The following is a 13,018-nucleotide window of genomic DNA, read 5'->3' as shown; positions in this document are numbered from 1 at the left end:
CTGCTCCGCCATTCAATGAGATCATGGCTGATCATCCAAATTCAGTACCTGTTCCTGCCTTCTCTCCACATCCCTTGATCCCTTTAGCCTTAAGAAATATATCCAACTTGTAAGGATTTTACAATAATTTTGAAATTTCCTACAGTTCCGAAGATTTGATTTTTGATTAAAGAATACCTGGGTAATATACCTTTAAAAATCCAGGGATCAAAATGGCCATCAGACCTCATGGCAGAAGACAAAAAGGACTTGAAAAGGCAGCCTGTTGTGTCTGTGAAAAAGGGGTAATCAAAGATGGCTGCCCGACCTTGTGGCAGGACACAGGCAGTGTACATATGAAAAGGGAAGATCAAAGATGGCTGACTAAACTGCCAATCAAAGGCAGTTCAGGGAGTTACCCTCTCTGCAGAGACAATCGATGTTTGTTTACAGAAACTGCTACAATGTTTACACAAAGGATTAACCACTTGAGACTGCGGTTTCAGTTTGACCACAGGACAATGACTTTTGTTTACACTAACCTCCAAGGCTGTTTACTCAAGCAATTAAGGAAATAGACATGCTTTTTTTCAAACCAAGACAGCTCTATTCTAACCCAGTACGATGAATGGGAACACATTTACAAACCCATCACGATAAATAGGTAATTCATCCAAAACCCATCTCAGTTAATGGGGATATCGGATCCTTTTTGTTTAGCCCAGATGCACCCGGATTTGTGCGGGAAGGTTTCGGCCCCAAATGGGGTATAAGATAGCTTCTCAGGAAGTGATCTATCTCTCTGCAGCCTTGCTTCCGTCACCTGCCTACCAGCTCAGAAGCCTGCCTAAAGGAGTGGAATACCAGCAGTTTACTTCTAAATACTGGGGTGCTCTCTACTTCGGGGCAGTGAAGATCATAGACCGCAGGGGGGCATGGAGCAGGCGTTTTCATTGGTGAGCATACCATCCTTGTTCCTGTACTTGAGTCTTCTCGCTATGAAGGCCAACATACCATTTGCCTTCTTAACCGCCTGCTGCACCTGCATGCTTACCTTCAGCGACTGGTACACAAGGACACCCAGGTCTCGTTGCACTTCCCCTTCTCCCAATATATTGCTGTTCAGATAATAATCTGCCATCCTGTTTTTGCCACCAAAGTGGATAACCTCGCATTTATCCACGTTATATTGCATCTGCCATGCTTCTGCCCAATCACCCAACCTGTCCAAATCATACTGGAGTTTCTCGGCACCCAGCTTTGTGTCGTCTGCAAACTTGGAGATATTACATCTAGTTCCCTCGTCCAGATCATTAATATATACTGTGAATAGATGGGGTCCAAGGACCGATCCCTGCGGTACCCCACTAGTCACTGCCTGCCACTCGGAAAAAGAGCTGTTTATTGCAACTCTTTGCTTTCTGTCTGCCAACCAGTTCTCTATCCAAGTCATTACCTTGCCCCCAATCCCATGTGCCTTAATTTTACACGCTAATCTCTTATGCGGGACCTTATCGAAAGCCTTTTGAAAATCCAAATACACCACATCCACTGGTTCTCCCTTATCTATTTTACCAGTTACGTCCTCAAAAAATTCCAGTAATTAGTCAAGCACGATTTACCTTTTGTAAAGCCATGTTGACTTTGTCTGATCCGGTCACTTTTTTCCAAGTGCTCTGCTATTACATCCTTTATAATGGACTCTAGCATTTTCCCCACTACCGATGTCAGGCTTACTGGTCTATAATTCCCCGTTTTCTATCTACCACCCTTTTTGAACAGTGGGGTAACATTAGCTACCCGCCAATCCATGGGTACTGTTCCAGAGTCTGTCGAATTTTGGAAGATGACCAGCAATGCATCTACTATTTCTAGGGCCACATCCTTAAATACCCTAGGATGTAGATTATCAGGCCCTGGGGATTTATTGGCCCTCATTCCCATCAATTTCCCTAACACCATTTCCCTACAAATACTGATTTCTATCAGTTCCTCCCTTTCATTAGACCCTATGCTCCCCGACATCTTTGGGAGTTTATTTGTGTCCTCCTTTGTGAAGACAGAACCAAAGTATGTATTTAATTGGTCTGCCATTTCTTTGTTCCCCATTATACATTCCCCTGATTCTGACTGCAAGGGACCTACGCTTGACTTCACCAATCTTTTTCTCTTCACATATCTATAAAAGTTTTTACAGTCAGTTTTTATGTTCCCTGCAAGCTTACTCTCGTACTCTATTTTCCCCCTCTTAATTAATCCCTTTGTCCTCCTTTGTTGGATCCTAAACTGCTCCCAATCCTCAGGTATGCTGCTTTTTCTGGCCAATTTAAATGCCCTCCCCTTGGATCTTATGCTATCCCTAATTTCCCTTGTTAGCTATGGTTGAGTCACCTTTTTTGTTTTATTTTTATGCCAAACTGGGATGAACAAATTCTGTAGTTCATCCATGCGATCTTTGAATGTTTGCCATTGCCCATCCACCGTCAGCCCTTTGAGTGACATTCCCCAATCAATCCTACCCAACTCGCACCTCATACTATCGTAGTCTCCTTTATTTAAATTCAGGACCCTAGTCTCTGAGTTAACTATTTCACTCTCCATCTTAATGAAGAATTGTATTATATTATGATCGCTCCGACCCAAGGGGCCTTGCACAATTGCTAATTAATCCTTTCTCATAGAAACATAGAAACATAGAAGATAGGAGCAGGAGTAGGCCATTCGGCCCCTCGAGCCTGCTCCGCCATTCAATGAGATCATGGCTGATCATCCAAATTCAGTACCCCGTTCCTGCCTTCTCCCCATATCCCTTGATCCCTTTAGCCTTAAGAAATATATCCAACTCCTTCTTGAATATATTTAATGAACTGGCCTCCACTGCCTTCTGTGGTAGAGAATTCCACAGGTTCACCACTCTCTGGAATTCACAAGGCTGATCCCTGGGATGGCAGGAATGACATATGAGGAGAGATTGGGTCGATTGGGCTTATACTCGCTGGAGTTTAGAAGAATGAGAGGGGATCTCATCGAAACTTATAAAATTCTGACAGGTCTGGAGAAACTAGATGCAGGTAGATGGTCGGAGAGTCCAGGACCAGGGGTCATAGTCTAAGGATAAGGGGTAAGCCATTTAGGACAGAGATGAGGAAGAATTTCTTCACCCAGAGAGTGGTGAACCTGTGGAATTCTCTGCCACAGAAGGCAGTTGAGGCCAAGTCTTTAAATATATTCAAGAAGGTGTTAGATATATTTCTAAGAGCTAAAGGTATCAAGGGATATGGGGAGAAGGCAGGTACGGGGTACTGAGTTTGGATGATCAGCCATGATCGCATCGAATGGCGGAGCAGGCTCGAGGGGCCGAATGGCCTACTCCTGCTCCTATCTTCTATGTTTCTATGTTCTATGAAGAAATTCCTCCTCATCTCAGTCCTAAATGGCTTACCCCTTATCTTTAGAATATGACCCCTAGTTCTGGACTCCCCAGCCATCGGGAACATCCTTCCTGCATCTAGTCTGTCCAGGCCTGACAGAGTTTTACAGGTTTCGATGAGATCCTCTCTCAATCTTCTAAACTCCAGTGAGTACAAGCCCAATCGACCCAATCTCCCCTCGTACGTCATTCCTGCCATCCCAGGTATTAGCCTGGTGAATCTTCGCTGCACTCCTTCCATGGCAAGAACGTCCTTCCTCAGATAAGGCGACCAAAACTGCACACAATACTCAAGGTGCGGTCTCACCAAGGCCCTGTACAACTGCAGCAAGACATCCTTGTTCCTGTACTTGAACCCTCTTGCTACGAAGGCCAACATACCATTTGCTTTCTTAACCACCTGCTGCACCTGCATGCTTACCTTCAGCAACTGGTGCACAAGAACGCCCAGGTCTCTTTGCACTTCCCCTTCTCCCAATCTATTGCCATTCAAATAATAATCTGCCTTCCTGTTTTTGCCACCAAAGTGGATAACCTCACATTGATCCATGTTATAGTGCATTTGCCATGTTTCTGCCCAATCACCCAACCTGTCCAAATCGTACTGGAGTTTCACAACATCCTCCTCACAGCATACCCTCCCACCCAGCTTTGTGTCGTCTGCAAATTTGGAGATACTACATCCAATTCCCTCGTCCAGATCATTAATATATATTGTGAACAGCTGGGGTCCTAGGACCGATCCTTGCGGTACCCCACTAGTCACTGTCTGCCACTCGGAAAATGACCCGTTTATTCCAACTCTTTGCTTTCTATCTGTCAACCAGTTCTCTATCCAAGTCAATACCTTGCCCCCAATCCCATGTGCCTTAATTTTACAAGCTAATCTCTTATGCGGGACCTTATCGAAAGCCTTCTGAAAGTCCAAATACACCACATCCACTGGTTCTCCCTTATCTATTTTACCAGTTACATCCTCAAAAATTTCCAGTAGATTAGTCAAGCATGATTTACCTTTTGTAAATCCATGTTGACTTTGTCCGATCCTGTCACTTCTTTCCAAGTGCTCTGCTATTACATCTTTTATAATGGACTCTAGCATTTTCCCCAGTACCGATGTCAGGCTTACCGGTCTATAATTCCCCGCTTTTTCTCAACCACCTTTTTTGAATAGTGGGGTAACATTAGCTACCCTCCAATCCATGGGTACTGTTCCACAGTCTATCGAGTTCTGGAAGATGACCAGCAATGCATCTACTATCTCCAGGACCACTTCCTTAAGTACCCTAGGATGTAGATTATCAGGCCCTGGATATTTATCGGCCTTCAATTCCATCAACTTCCCCAACACCATTTCCCTACAAATACTGATTTCTTTCAGTTCCTCCCCCTCATTAGTCCCTATGTTCCCCGACATTTCTGGGAGGCTATTTGTGTCCTCCTGTGTGAAGACAGAACCAAAATATGTATTTAAATTGGTCTGCCATTTCTTTGTTCCCCATTATAAATTCCCCTGATTCTGACTGCAAGGGACCTACGCTTGACTTCACCAATCGTTTTCTCTTCACATATCTATAAAAGCTTTTACAGTCAGTTTTTATGTTCCCTGCAAGCTTACTTTCATAATCTATTTTCCCCCTCTTAATTAATCCCTTTGTCCTCCTTTGCTGAATCCTAAACTGCTCCCAATCCTCAGGTTTGCTGCTTTTTTTGGCCAATTTATATGTCCTCTCTTTGGATCTTATGTTATCCCTAATTTCCCTTGTTAGCCATGGTTGAGTCTCCTTTTTTGATTTGTTTTTATGCCAAACTGGGATAAACAAATTCTGTAGTTCATCCATGTGATCTTTGAATGTTTGCCATTGCCTATCCACCGTCAACCCTTTGAGTGACATTACCCAATCAATCCTACCCAACTTGCGTCTCATACCATCATAGTTCCCTTTATTTAAATTAAGGACCTTAGTCTCTGAGTCAACTACTTCCCTCTCCATCTTCATGAAGAATTCGATCATATTATGATCGCTCTGACCCAAGGGGCCTCGCACAACAAGATTGCTAATTAATCCTTTCTCATTGCATAATACCCAGTCTAAGATGGCCTGAACCCTAGTTGGTTCCTCGACATATTGGTCCAGGAAACCATCCCGTATACACTCCAGGAATTCCTCCTCCACAGTATTGTTACTAATTTGGTTAGCCCAATCTATATTTAGGTTAAAGTCACCCATGATGACTGCTGTGCCCTTATTGCATGCTTCTCTAATTTCCCTTTTAATGCCATCCCCAACCTCTGCATTACTGTTTGGGGGTCTATACACCACTCCCACTAATGTTTTCTGCCCTTTGGTATTTCTCAGTTCTACCCATACAGATTCCACATCATCAGAGCTAATATCTTTCCTTACAATTGTGTTAATCCCCTCTTTAACCAGCAATGCTACCCCACCTCCTTTTCCTTTTTGCCTATCTTTCCTGAATATTGAATAACCCTGGATGTTGAGTTCCCAGCCTTGGTCCCCCTGGAGCCATGTTTCCGTGATTCCAATCCTATCATATTCATTTACCACTATTTGCGCTGCTAATTCATCCACCTTATTACGAATGCTCCTTGCATTAAGACACAAAGCCTTCAGGCTTTTTTTTTAATGCTCTTAGACCTTTTAGAATTGTTATTTACTGTGGCCATGTTTGTTTTAAATCCTTGATTTCTCTGATTGCCACCTTTGTTATTCTCCTTCCTGTCTTTTGCTTCTATCCTTGTTTCCCTTTCCTTTGTCTCCCTGCTCAGGTTCCCAACCCTCTGCCATTTTAGTTTAAACCCTCCCCCACAGCAGTAGCAAACACTCCCCCAAAGACATTGGTCCCGGTCCTGCCCAGGTGCAGACCGTCCGGTTTGTACTGGTCCCACCTCCCCCAGAACCGGTTCCAATGTCCCAGGAATTTGAATCCCTCCCCCTTGCACCATTCCTCTAGCCATGTATTCATTTGAAGTATCCTTCTATTTCTACTCTGACTAGCATGTGGCACTGGTAGCAATCCTGAGATTACTACCTTTGAGGTCCTATTTTTTAATTTACCTCCTAACTCCCTATATTCAGCTTTTAGGACCTCATCCCGTTCTTTACCTATATCGTTGGTGCCTATATGCACCACGACAACTGGCTGTTCACCCTCCCTTTCCAAAATTTTCTGCAGCTTCTCCGAGACATCCTTGACCCTTGTACCAGGGAGGCAACACACCATCCTGGAGTCTTGTTTGCTGCCACAGAAATGCCTATCTATTCCCCTTACAATAGAGTCCCCTATCACTATAGCTCTCCCAGTCCTTTTCCTCCCGTTCTGTGCAGCAGAACTACCCATAATACCCAGTCTAAGATGGCCTGATCTCTAGTTGGTTCCTCGACATATTGGTCCAGGAAAGCATCCCATATACACTCCAGGAATTCCTCCTCCACAGTATTGTTACTAATTTGGTTAGCCCAATCTATATGTAGATTAAAGTCACCCATGATAACTCCTGTGCCCTTATTGCACGCTTCTCTAATTTCCCGTTTAATGCCATCCTCGACCTCCGTATTACTGTTTGGAGGTCTATATACCACTCCCACTGACATTTTCTGCCCCTTGGTGTTTCTCAGTTCTACCCATACAGATTCCACATCATCAGAGCTAATATCCTTCCTTTCAATTGTGTTAATCCCCTCTTTAACCAGCAATGCTACCCCACCTCCGTTTCCTTTCTGCGTCTTTCCTGAATATTGAATACCCCTGGATGTTGAGTTCCCAGCCTTGGCCACCCTGGAGCCATGTTTCCGTACTCCCAATCATATCATATTCGTTTACCTCTATTTGCGCAGCTAATTCATCCACCTTATTACGAATGCTCCTCGCATTAAGACACAAAGCCTTCAGGCTTGTTTTTTTAACGCTCTTAGATCTTTTAGAATTATTATTTACTGTGGCCATGTTTGATTTAAACCCTTGATTTTTCTGCCTGTCACTTTTGTTTTTCTCCTTCCTGTCTTTTGCTTTTATCCTTGTTTCCCTTTCCTCTGTTTCTCCGCTCAGGTTCACAACCCCCTGCCATTTTAGTTTAAACCCTCCCCCAGAGCACTAGCAAACACTCCCCCAAGGACATGATTAAAAATGGAAATTAATGGGTTCAGTTTTTCAATATATAAAACTGAACCAAAATACTTCACTCCACTAGTTCCAGAATGGCTAAAAGTCGCCCAAGTCAATATGGCGTCCGGCACAGTTCGGGCACGGCAGATCACGACACAAAATTTAGATATCTAATGGCAATTTTTCGACAGAAAAACAGGTGGCCACGAGTTGAATTTCTCCCCCAATATCTTTCAATATTAAGAAACTATAAAGCTAATTTGTCAAATAGAAATTTAATAAGTTGTTTATCAAAATAAATAGGAAATGCTATAAATGTTAAATAAAAACAAAAATTGCTGGAAATACACAGCAGGTCAGTCAGCATTTGTCAGTAGAAAAGAGAGGTTATGACATTTCAGGTGTGTATTCTGCATAAATTGTTCATTTACTACAGTATAAAAACATGTTTATATGCAGAAAAATTGAGTAACTTTCAAAATTTGTAGCTACACAATTGAGAAACCCCGGAACTATGATGAGGGGTTTTCCTTGTATTCTTTTACTCACCATTTCATAATGTAGAGTTCCAATTACTTTTCCTCTGCTATCCAAGCAACCAGCTGGGCATTCATATCTGGAATAAGAAAGTGGCACAGGGTTAAAGATGGGGCCTTGGCTACTTGTTTCCAATTCTATGACCATTTCCTGAACAGAGGATTTCAGCTTTATACATTCGAACCTCTACTAAAATAATTTTCTAAATATGAGCCTTGTAGTTGCTGGTCAGTATAAATTTAAATTGACACCAGGTAAAATATTAAGTAATTTTTTAAGCACTATTTTGCAAGTTCTTTTTTGTTAGGCCACTGAAATCAAGATAACTAACTTAGAAGCTATGTCTAGGATAACCAACATGTGAATTCTGATGAAAGATGGACTATCAGTTATAAGCTTTACAGTATTTACTAGAATAAGAAATAGGTGTTGCCTCGGTTTCTCACCTATTACAAGTTGTCCCCTTGCATCGGTCACGCAGTTTGGTTTCACAAGACACCAACTGACCTGGAGAAGAGATTATAACAAGAATGTGATTTTTCTAGATCTGTTTCATGATTTATTATATTTTGCAGAATGGTTGCGGTAACTCAAGGCCAGTACAGAACTCAATTATCAGCAAAATCAGCCTTGTGCTCTTAAAGAGATTTACTTCTACTGTGAGATTTTATTTGGGGCTGATGCACTTTTTTGCAGCCAAAAGTGAAATAAAATTTACATTCAACTAATAAATGTGTTCCTCTACCCAAGCCCTCCACATGTCACAGAGCAGCAAAATGTAATTTTTTGGCAATTTTAGCACAAATGACAAAAAAATTCATGAATTCTGCAAACAGGCAATTTTGATGCAACCATGTGTAAAGGTATATTGCATAGGATTACATAGGATATATGGCACAGAAACAGGCCATTCGGCCCAACAACTCCATGCCGGTGTTTATGCTCCACTCGAGCCTCCTCCCATCTTTCCTCATCTAACTCTATCAGCAACACCCTCTATTCTTTTCTCCCTCATATTTGTCCAGCCTCCCCTTAAATGCATCTATACTATTCACTTCAACCACTCCCTGTGGTAGCGAGTTCCACATTCTCACCACTCTTTGAGTAAAGAAGTTTCTTCTGAATTCCCTATTGGATTTCTTAGTGATTATCTTATATTGATGGCCTCTAGTTATGCTCTTCCCCACAAGTGGAAACATTCTCTCTGTATCCACTCTATCAAAACCTTTCATAATTTTAAAGACCTCTATTAGGTCACCCCTCAGCCTTATTTTTCCAAGAGAAAAGAGACCCAGCCTGTTCATCCTTTCCTGATATGTACATCCTCACATTTCTGGTATTAAGCAGCGCTATGCCACCACCAAACACATCTTCCCTCCCCTCCCCTTTCAGCATTCCAAAGGGACCATTCCTCTGCGACATACTGGTTCACTCTTCCATCACCCCAACACCCCTTCCCTTCCCACGGCACCTTCCCATGCAAGCACAGGAGATGTAACACCTGTCCTTTCACCTCCTCCCTTCCCACTGTCCAGGGCCCCAAACACTCCTTCCAGGTGAAACAGTGATTTACTTGTACTTCTTGCAATTTAGTAAACTGTATTCGCTGTTCACGATGCGGTCTCCTCCACATTGGGGAGACCAAACACAGATTGGGTGATCGCTTTGCTTAACACCTCCATTCAGTCTGCAAGTGTGACCCTGAGCTTCCAGTCGCTTGCCATCTTAAGTCTCTGTCTCACTTCCACTCTGACCTTTCTGTCCTTGGCCTCCTACACTGTTCAAATGAAGCTCAACAGAAGCTCAAGGAACAGCACCTCATCTTTCGTTTAGGCATTTTACAGCCTTCCAGACTCAACACTGAGTTCAACAATTTCAGATCATAACCACTGCTCCCATTTTTTCAGACAGCAGGTGCTGGTAATGATTCTGCTGTTGCCATTTTCAGCTGCTCTGGACCCATCTTGTGTTTCTTTACTTGTCCCAATACCATCCCCTTTTGCCTTGCACCATCATCCCTTTTGTCACTTAATCACTCCTGCCTTCTACCCTATCACAGACCTTTTGTTCTTTCCTCCCATCACTCCTTTCCCTGCCTCTGTACTTGCTTAAAACCTGTTGCATCTGTAACATTTTTCAGTTCTGACGAAAGATCAATAACCTGAAATGTTATCTCTGTTTCTCTCTCCAAATATGCTGCCTGACCTGCTGAGTATTTCCAGCATTTTCCATTTAGATGTCAGATTTCCAGCATCCGCAGTATTTTGCCTTTGTATTAGAGTATATAAGTTGTTCTTACACATTTGTTGGGTATTTATAACCTCATTCACGTCAAGGTGTTCTGTCCTTGAGGAGTCTGTTTGTGTTCGAGCTTTTGATTGCGTTTCCTGAGTTTTTGTTCTCTGTCTCTCAACCTCATTGGTTTCTTCCTCTGGTTCTGAAGGAGAATAATGGTGATCTGTGCCATCCGCTTCAAGTTGAAACATGGAAAGGAATGAATAGACAAACCCTGAAGTTTTCTTAAATTACATTCTAAAGGCTGTCCTTTGGAGCCAGGCAAATGTCTGCAATAGCAGAAAGTGAGTTCCCTATAGTTTTTATGTCAGTCAGAGAAAGCATTAACAATAATGCATTTTTCATAAACCAGGGTTTAATCAGACAGCGCTTTGGTGTGGGCCTAGACTATTCAATGTTTATCGTTTTAGGTCAAAGAAGCATGAAATGTAGGAGAAAAGAAGAAAAATGTGTGGATTAACTTTGATTTCAACTATTTCTAGGTAGTGATTATATTAAAACAGTTTTAGTGCGGCTCAGTTGGCAGTACTCCAGTCTCCGAGTTATGAGTTTAAACCCTAGTCTTGCACTGAACACAAGCTAAGATGAAACTTCAGTGCTGTACTGCATTGTTCGCAAAGTTGCCTTTAGGATAAAACATTCATCTAAAGTACCCTCTGCCAGTTCTACTAAAATTCCCTTGACAATATGTAAAGAAGAATAGGATGTTCTCCTAGTGACCCGGTCGTCATTCATGCCTCAACCAACACCATCAAAAACTGATCATTCATCTCACTGCAGTTTGTGGAAATTTGCTGTGTGCAAAATGTCTCCTGTGTTTGCCTATATAACAATCACTGTACTTCAAAGTAATTCATTGTACCATCACACACCGTCCTGACTTAAAAGTATATTGCTGATCCTTCATCGTCGTTGGGTCAAAATCCTGGAACTCCCTCCCTAACAGCACTGTGGGAGTACGGAGTACCTTCACCACACAGACTGCAACGGTTCAAGAAGGCAGCTCACCAGCACCTTCTCAAGGGCAACTAGGGAAGGGCAATAAATGCTGGTCTTTTGAGAATTAAAAAAAAGTGAAATGCATTGAAACTTTCCTGACTGATGCAATAAGGTGCTACACAAAATGTTTTCTCTTCTTTAGAGAAAAATGCACATATACACTAGGATAGTGACACATTGGAGTTTGAATACTCTGTGCTACAGAATGTAGGATCCGGGTTTGCTTAACTGATTCTCCAAATCATGAGTTTATTTCAACCATGTTGCTGCGGATGCTGTCAATCTAGCACAGAGTATTCCTTCCCTATAAAAACAGGGAAACCTGCAGACCAAGTAGGAGCAGCATTAGCAAAGGCTTAGGAATTGGTCTCCGGGCCATCCTTATCTGGTGAGTAGCATGGGTAAAATACAGGAAAGCAAAGTAAAATTTAAAAAAATAAAGGTTGAGGTCTGGATCTGGCAGGAAACTGCGCTGGCCGATTAATTTCCTGCCACCCACAGCAGAATGACACCTATTTGAGATTAATGTCTAGGCCTCTTTTAATTCTCGCTGGCCAAATTCCCATCCATTCCAGGGAGTGGAGGGGGGAATCTCGTTGGAAAATCACAAAGCCACTTACCGTCACCGGGTTGATGACAGGATCAGCTGCCAGGGCTGTCTCACGGGGGTCGCACAATCAGGAAGGGGAGGGGGAGGGGGAGGGGCGGGGCCGTGGCAGGGGAGGCCTAACCCTGAGCTTTCCTTGTGTCTCAGAGGGGCACTCCAGCTCCTCCTGGCCCAAGAAGTAAAGTAAAGAAACTTACCTGTTTGCACCTCTTCTGGCCCTGATCTTCTTCCCTGCTGTCTGCACCTGGCCAGAAAGCCACTACAGCTTCCCACTTAGGCTGTTTGGTTAAAGTTTTTGCCTGCTACTTGGAAAATGGTCTTGTCAGTTGGCATGAATGGTAAGGCATTGCTGAACTTCGAGCAATGTTGCTGTGTATGTACCTTTAAGGGAATAACTGGTCTCAGACTGCAGTACCGGCAGTGACCACCCCTGTATAAAAGGCCCTAGCAGGATTCTGTAGTTTCAGTTTCCAGGTTGTCTCCATTCAGTAAAGACTTGTTATAGTCAACTCCTGCAGTCCGTGTCTCAATTATACACGGACATAATACTGGCGACGAGTAAGAAACGAACTTACCTGCAACTCGGCAGCACCTCAGACGACGTTATTGAAGGTCGAAGCCAGAAGAAAGAAAAAAAAAATAATCCAAAGAAACTCGAGAAATGGGCGTCGACCATGGGCAACCGCCCTCCAAATCATCGAATTGAAAAGTGCAGGAGAGACTGTCGAGAGCCAGGCTTGGTCTCCAGTCTGTGGTTTCCCAGCTAATCGGGCTGGTGGCAGGTGGTGCACTGATCCTTCCTGGGCTGCGGCGGGCTAGAGCTCGATCGGGTGGCTCTGCAACGGGGCCGGGCAGCGAGTCGGGAAGCAGAGAGAGAGAGAGAGAGGGTGGAGCACACAGGGCGCGGCCGGTGCTTCGCAGCCGGGCAGCGTTCAGACCTAAGAAGAGGGAGGGAAGTGTCCCAGAGGGTACGCTCCACGACGGGAACGGTTCTTCAATTAACGGAGCAAATATTGAAGCGCGATAGAAAAATAAAAATACCG

The 13,018-nt window shown here is 43.4% G+C and overlaps 1 protein-coding gene across 2 annotated transcripts in view; it reads right to left on the bottom strand.

Annotated features, from left to right (window-relative positions):
• The window catches only part of LOC147114993 (cysteine-rich secretory protein LCCL domain-containing 1-like), a 114,872-nt gene that overhangs the window by 45,439 nt on the left and 56,415 nt on the right, over nucleotides 1-13,018 (bottom strand). For both annotated transcript variants that reach the window (XM_085993187.1, XM_085993188.1), the window contains 3 exons: nucleotides 10,374-10,544; nucleotides 8,521-8,581; nucleotides 8,087-8,153 (listed from right to left, as the gene is read on the bottom strand). In XM_085993187.1, the coding sequence (XP_085849313.1) occupies nucleotides 8,087-8,153; nucleotides 8,521-8,581; nucleotides 10,374-10,544 (299 nt within the window). The remainder of the gene's footprint in view (nucleotides 1-8,086; nucleotides 8,154-8,520; nucleotides 8,582-10,373; nucleotides 10,545-13,018) is intronic.

This window comes from Somniosus microcephalus, chromosome 7, assembly GCF_052327205.1.
Source record: "Somniosus microcephalus isolate GS21.2 chromosome 7, FLI_Smic_1.0, whole genome shotgun sequence".
Taxonomy (NCBI): domain Eukaryota; kingdom Metazoa; phylum Chordata; class Chondrichthyes; order Squaliformes; family Somniosidae; genus Somniosus; species Somniosus microcephalus.
This window is presented reverse-complemented; position numbering and strand designations above follow the sequence as displayed.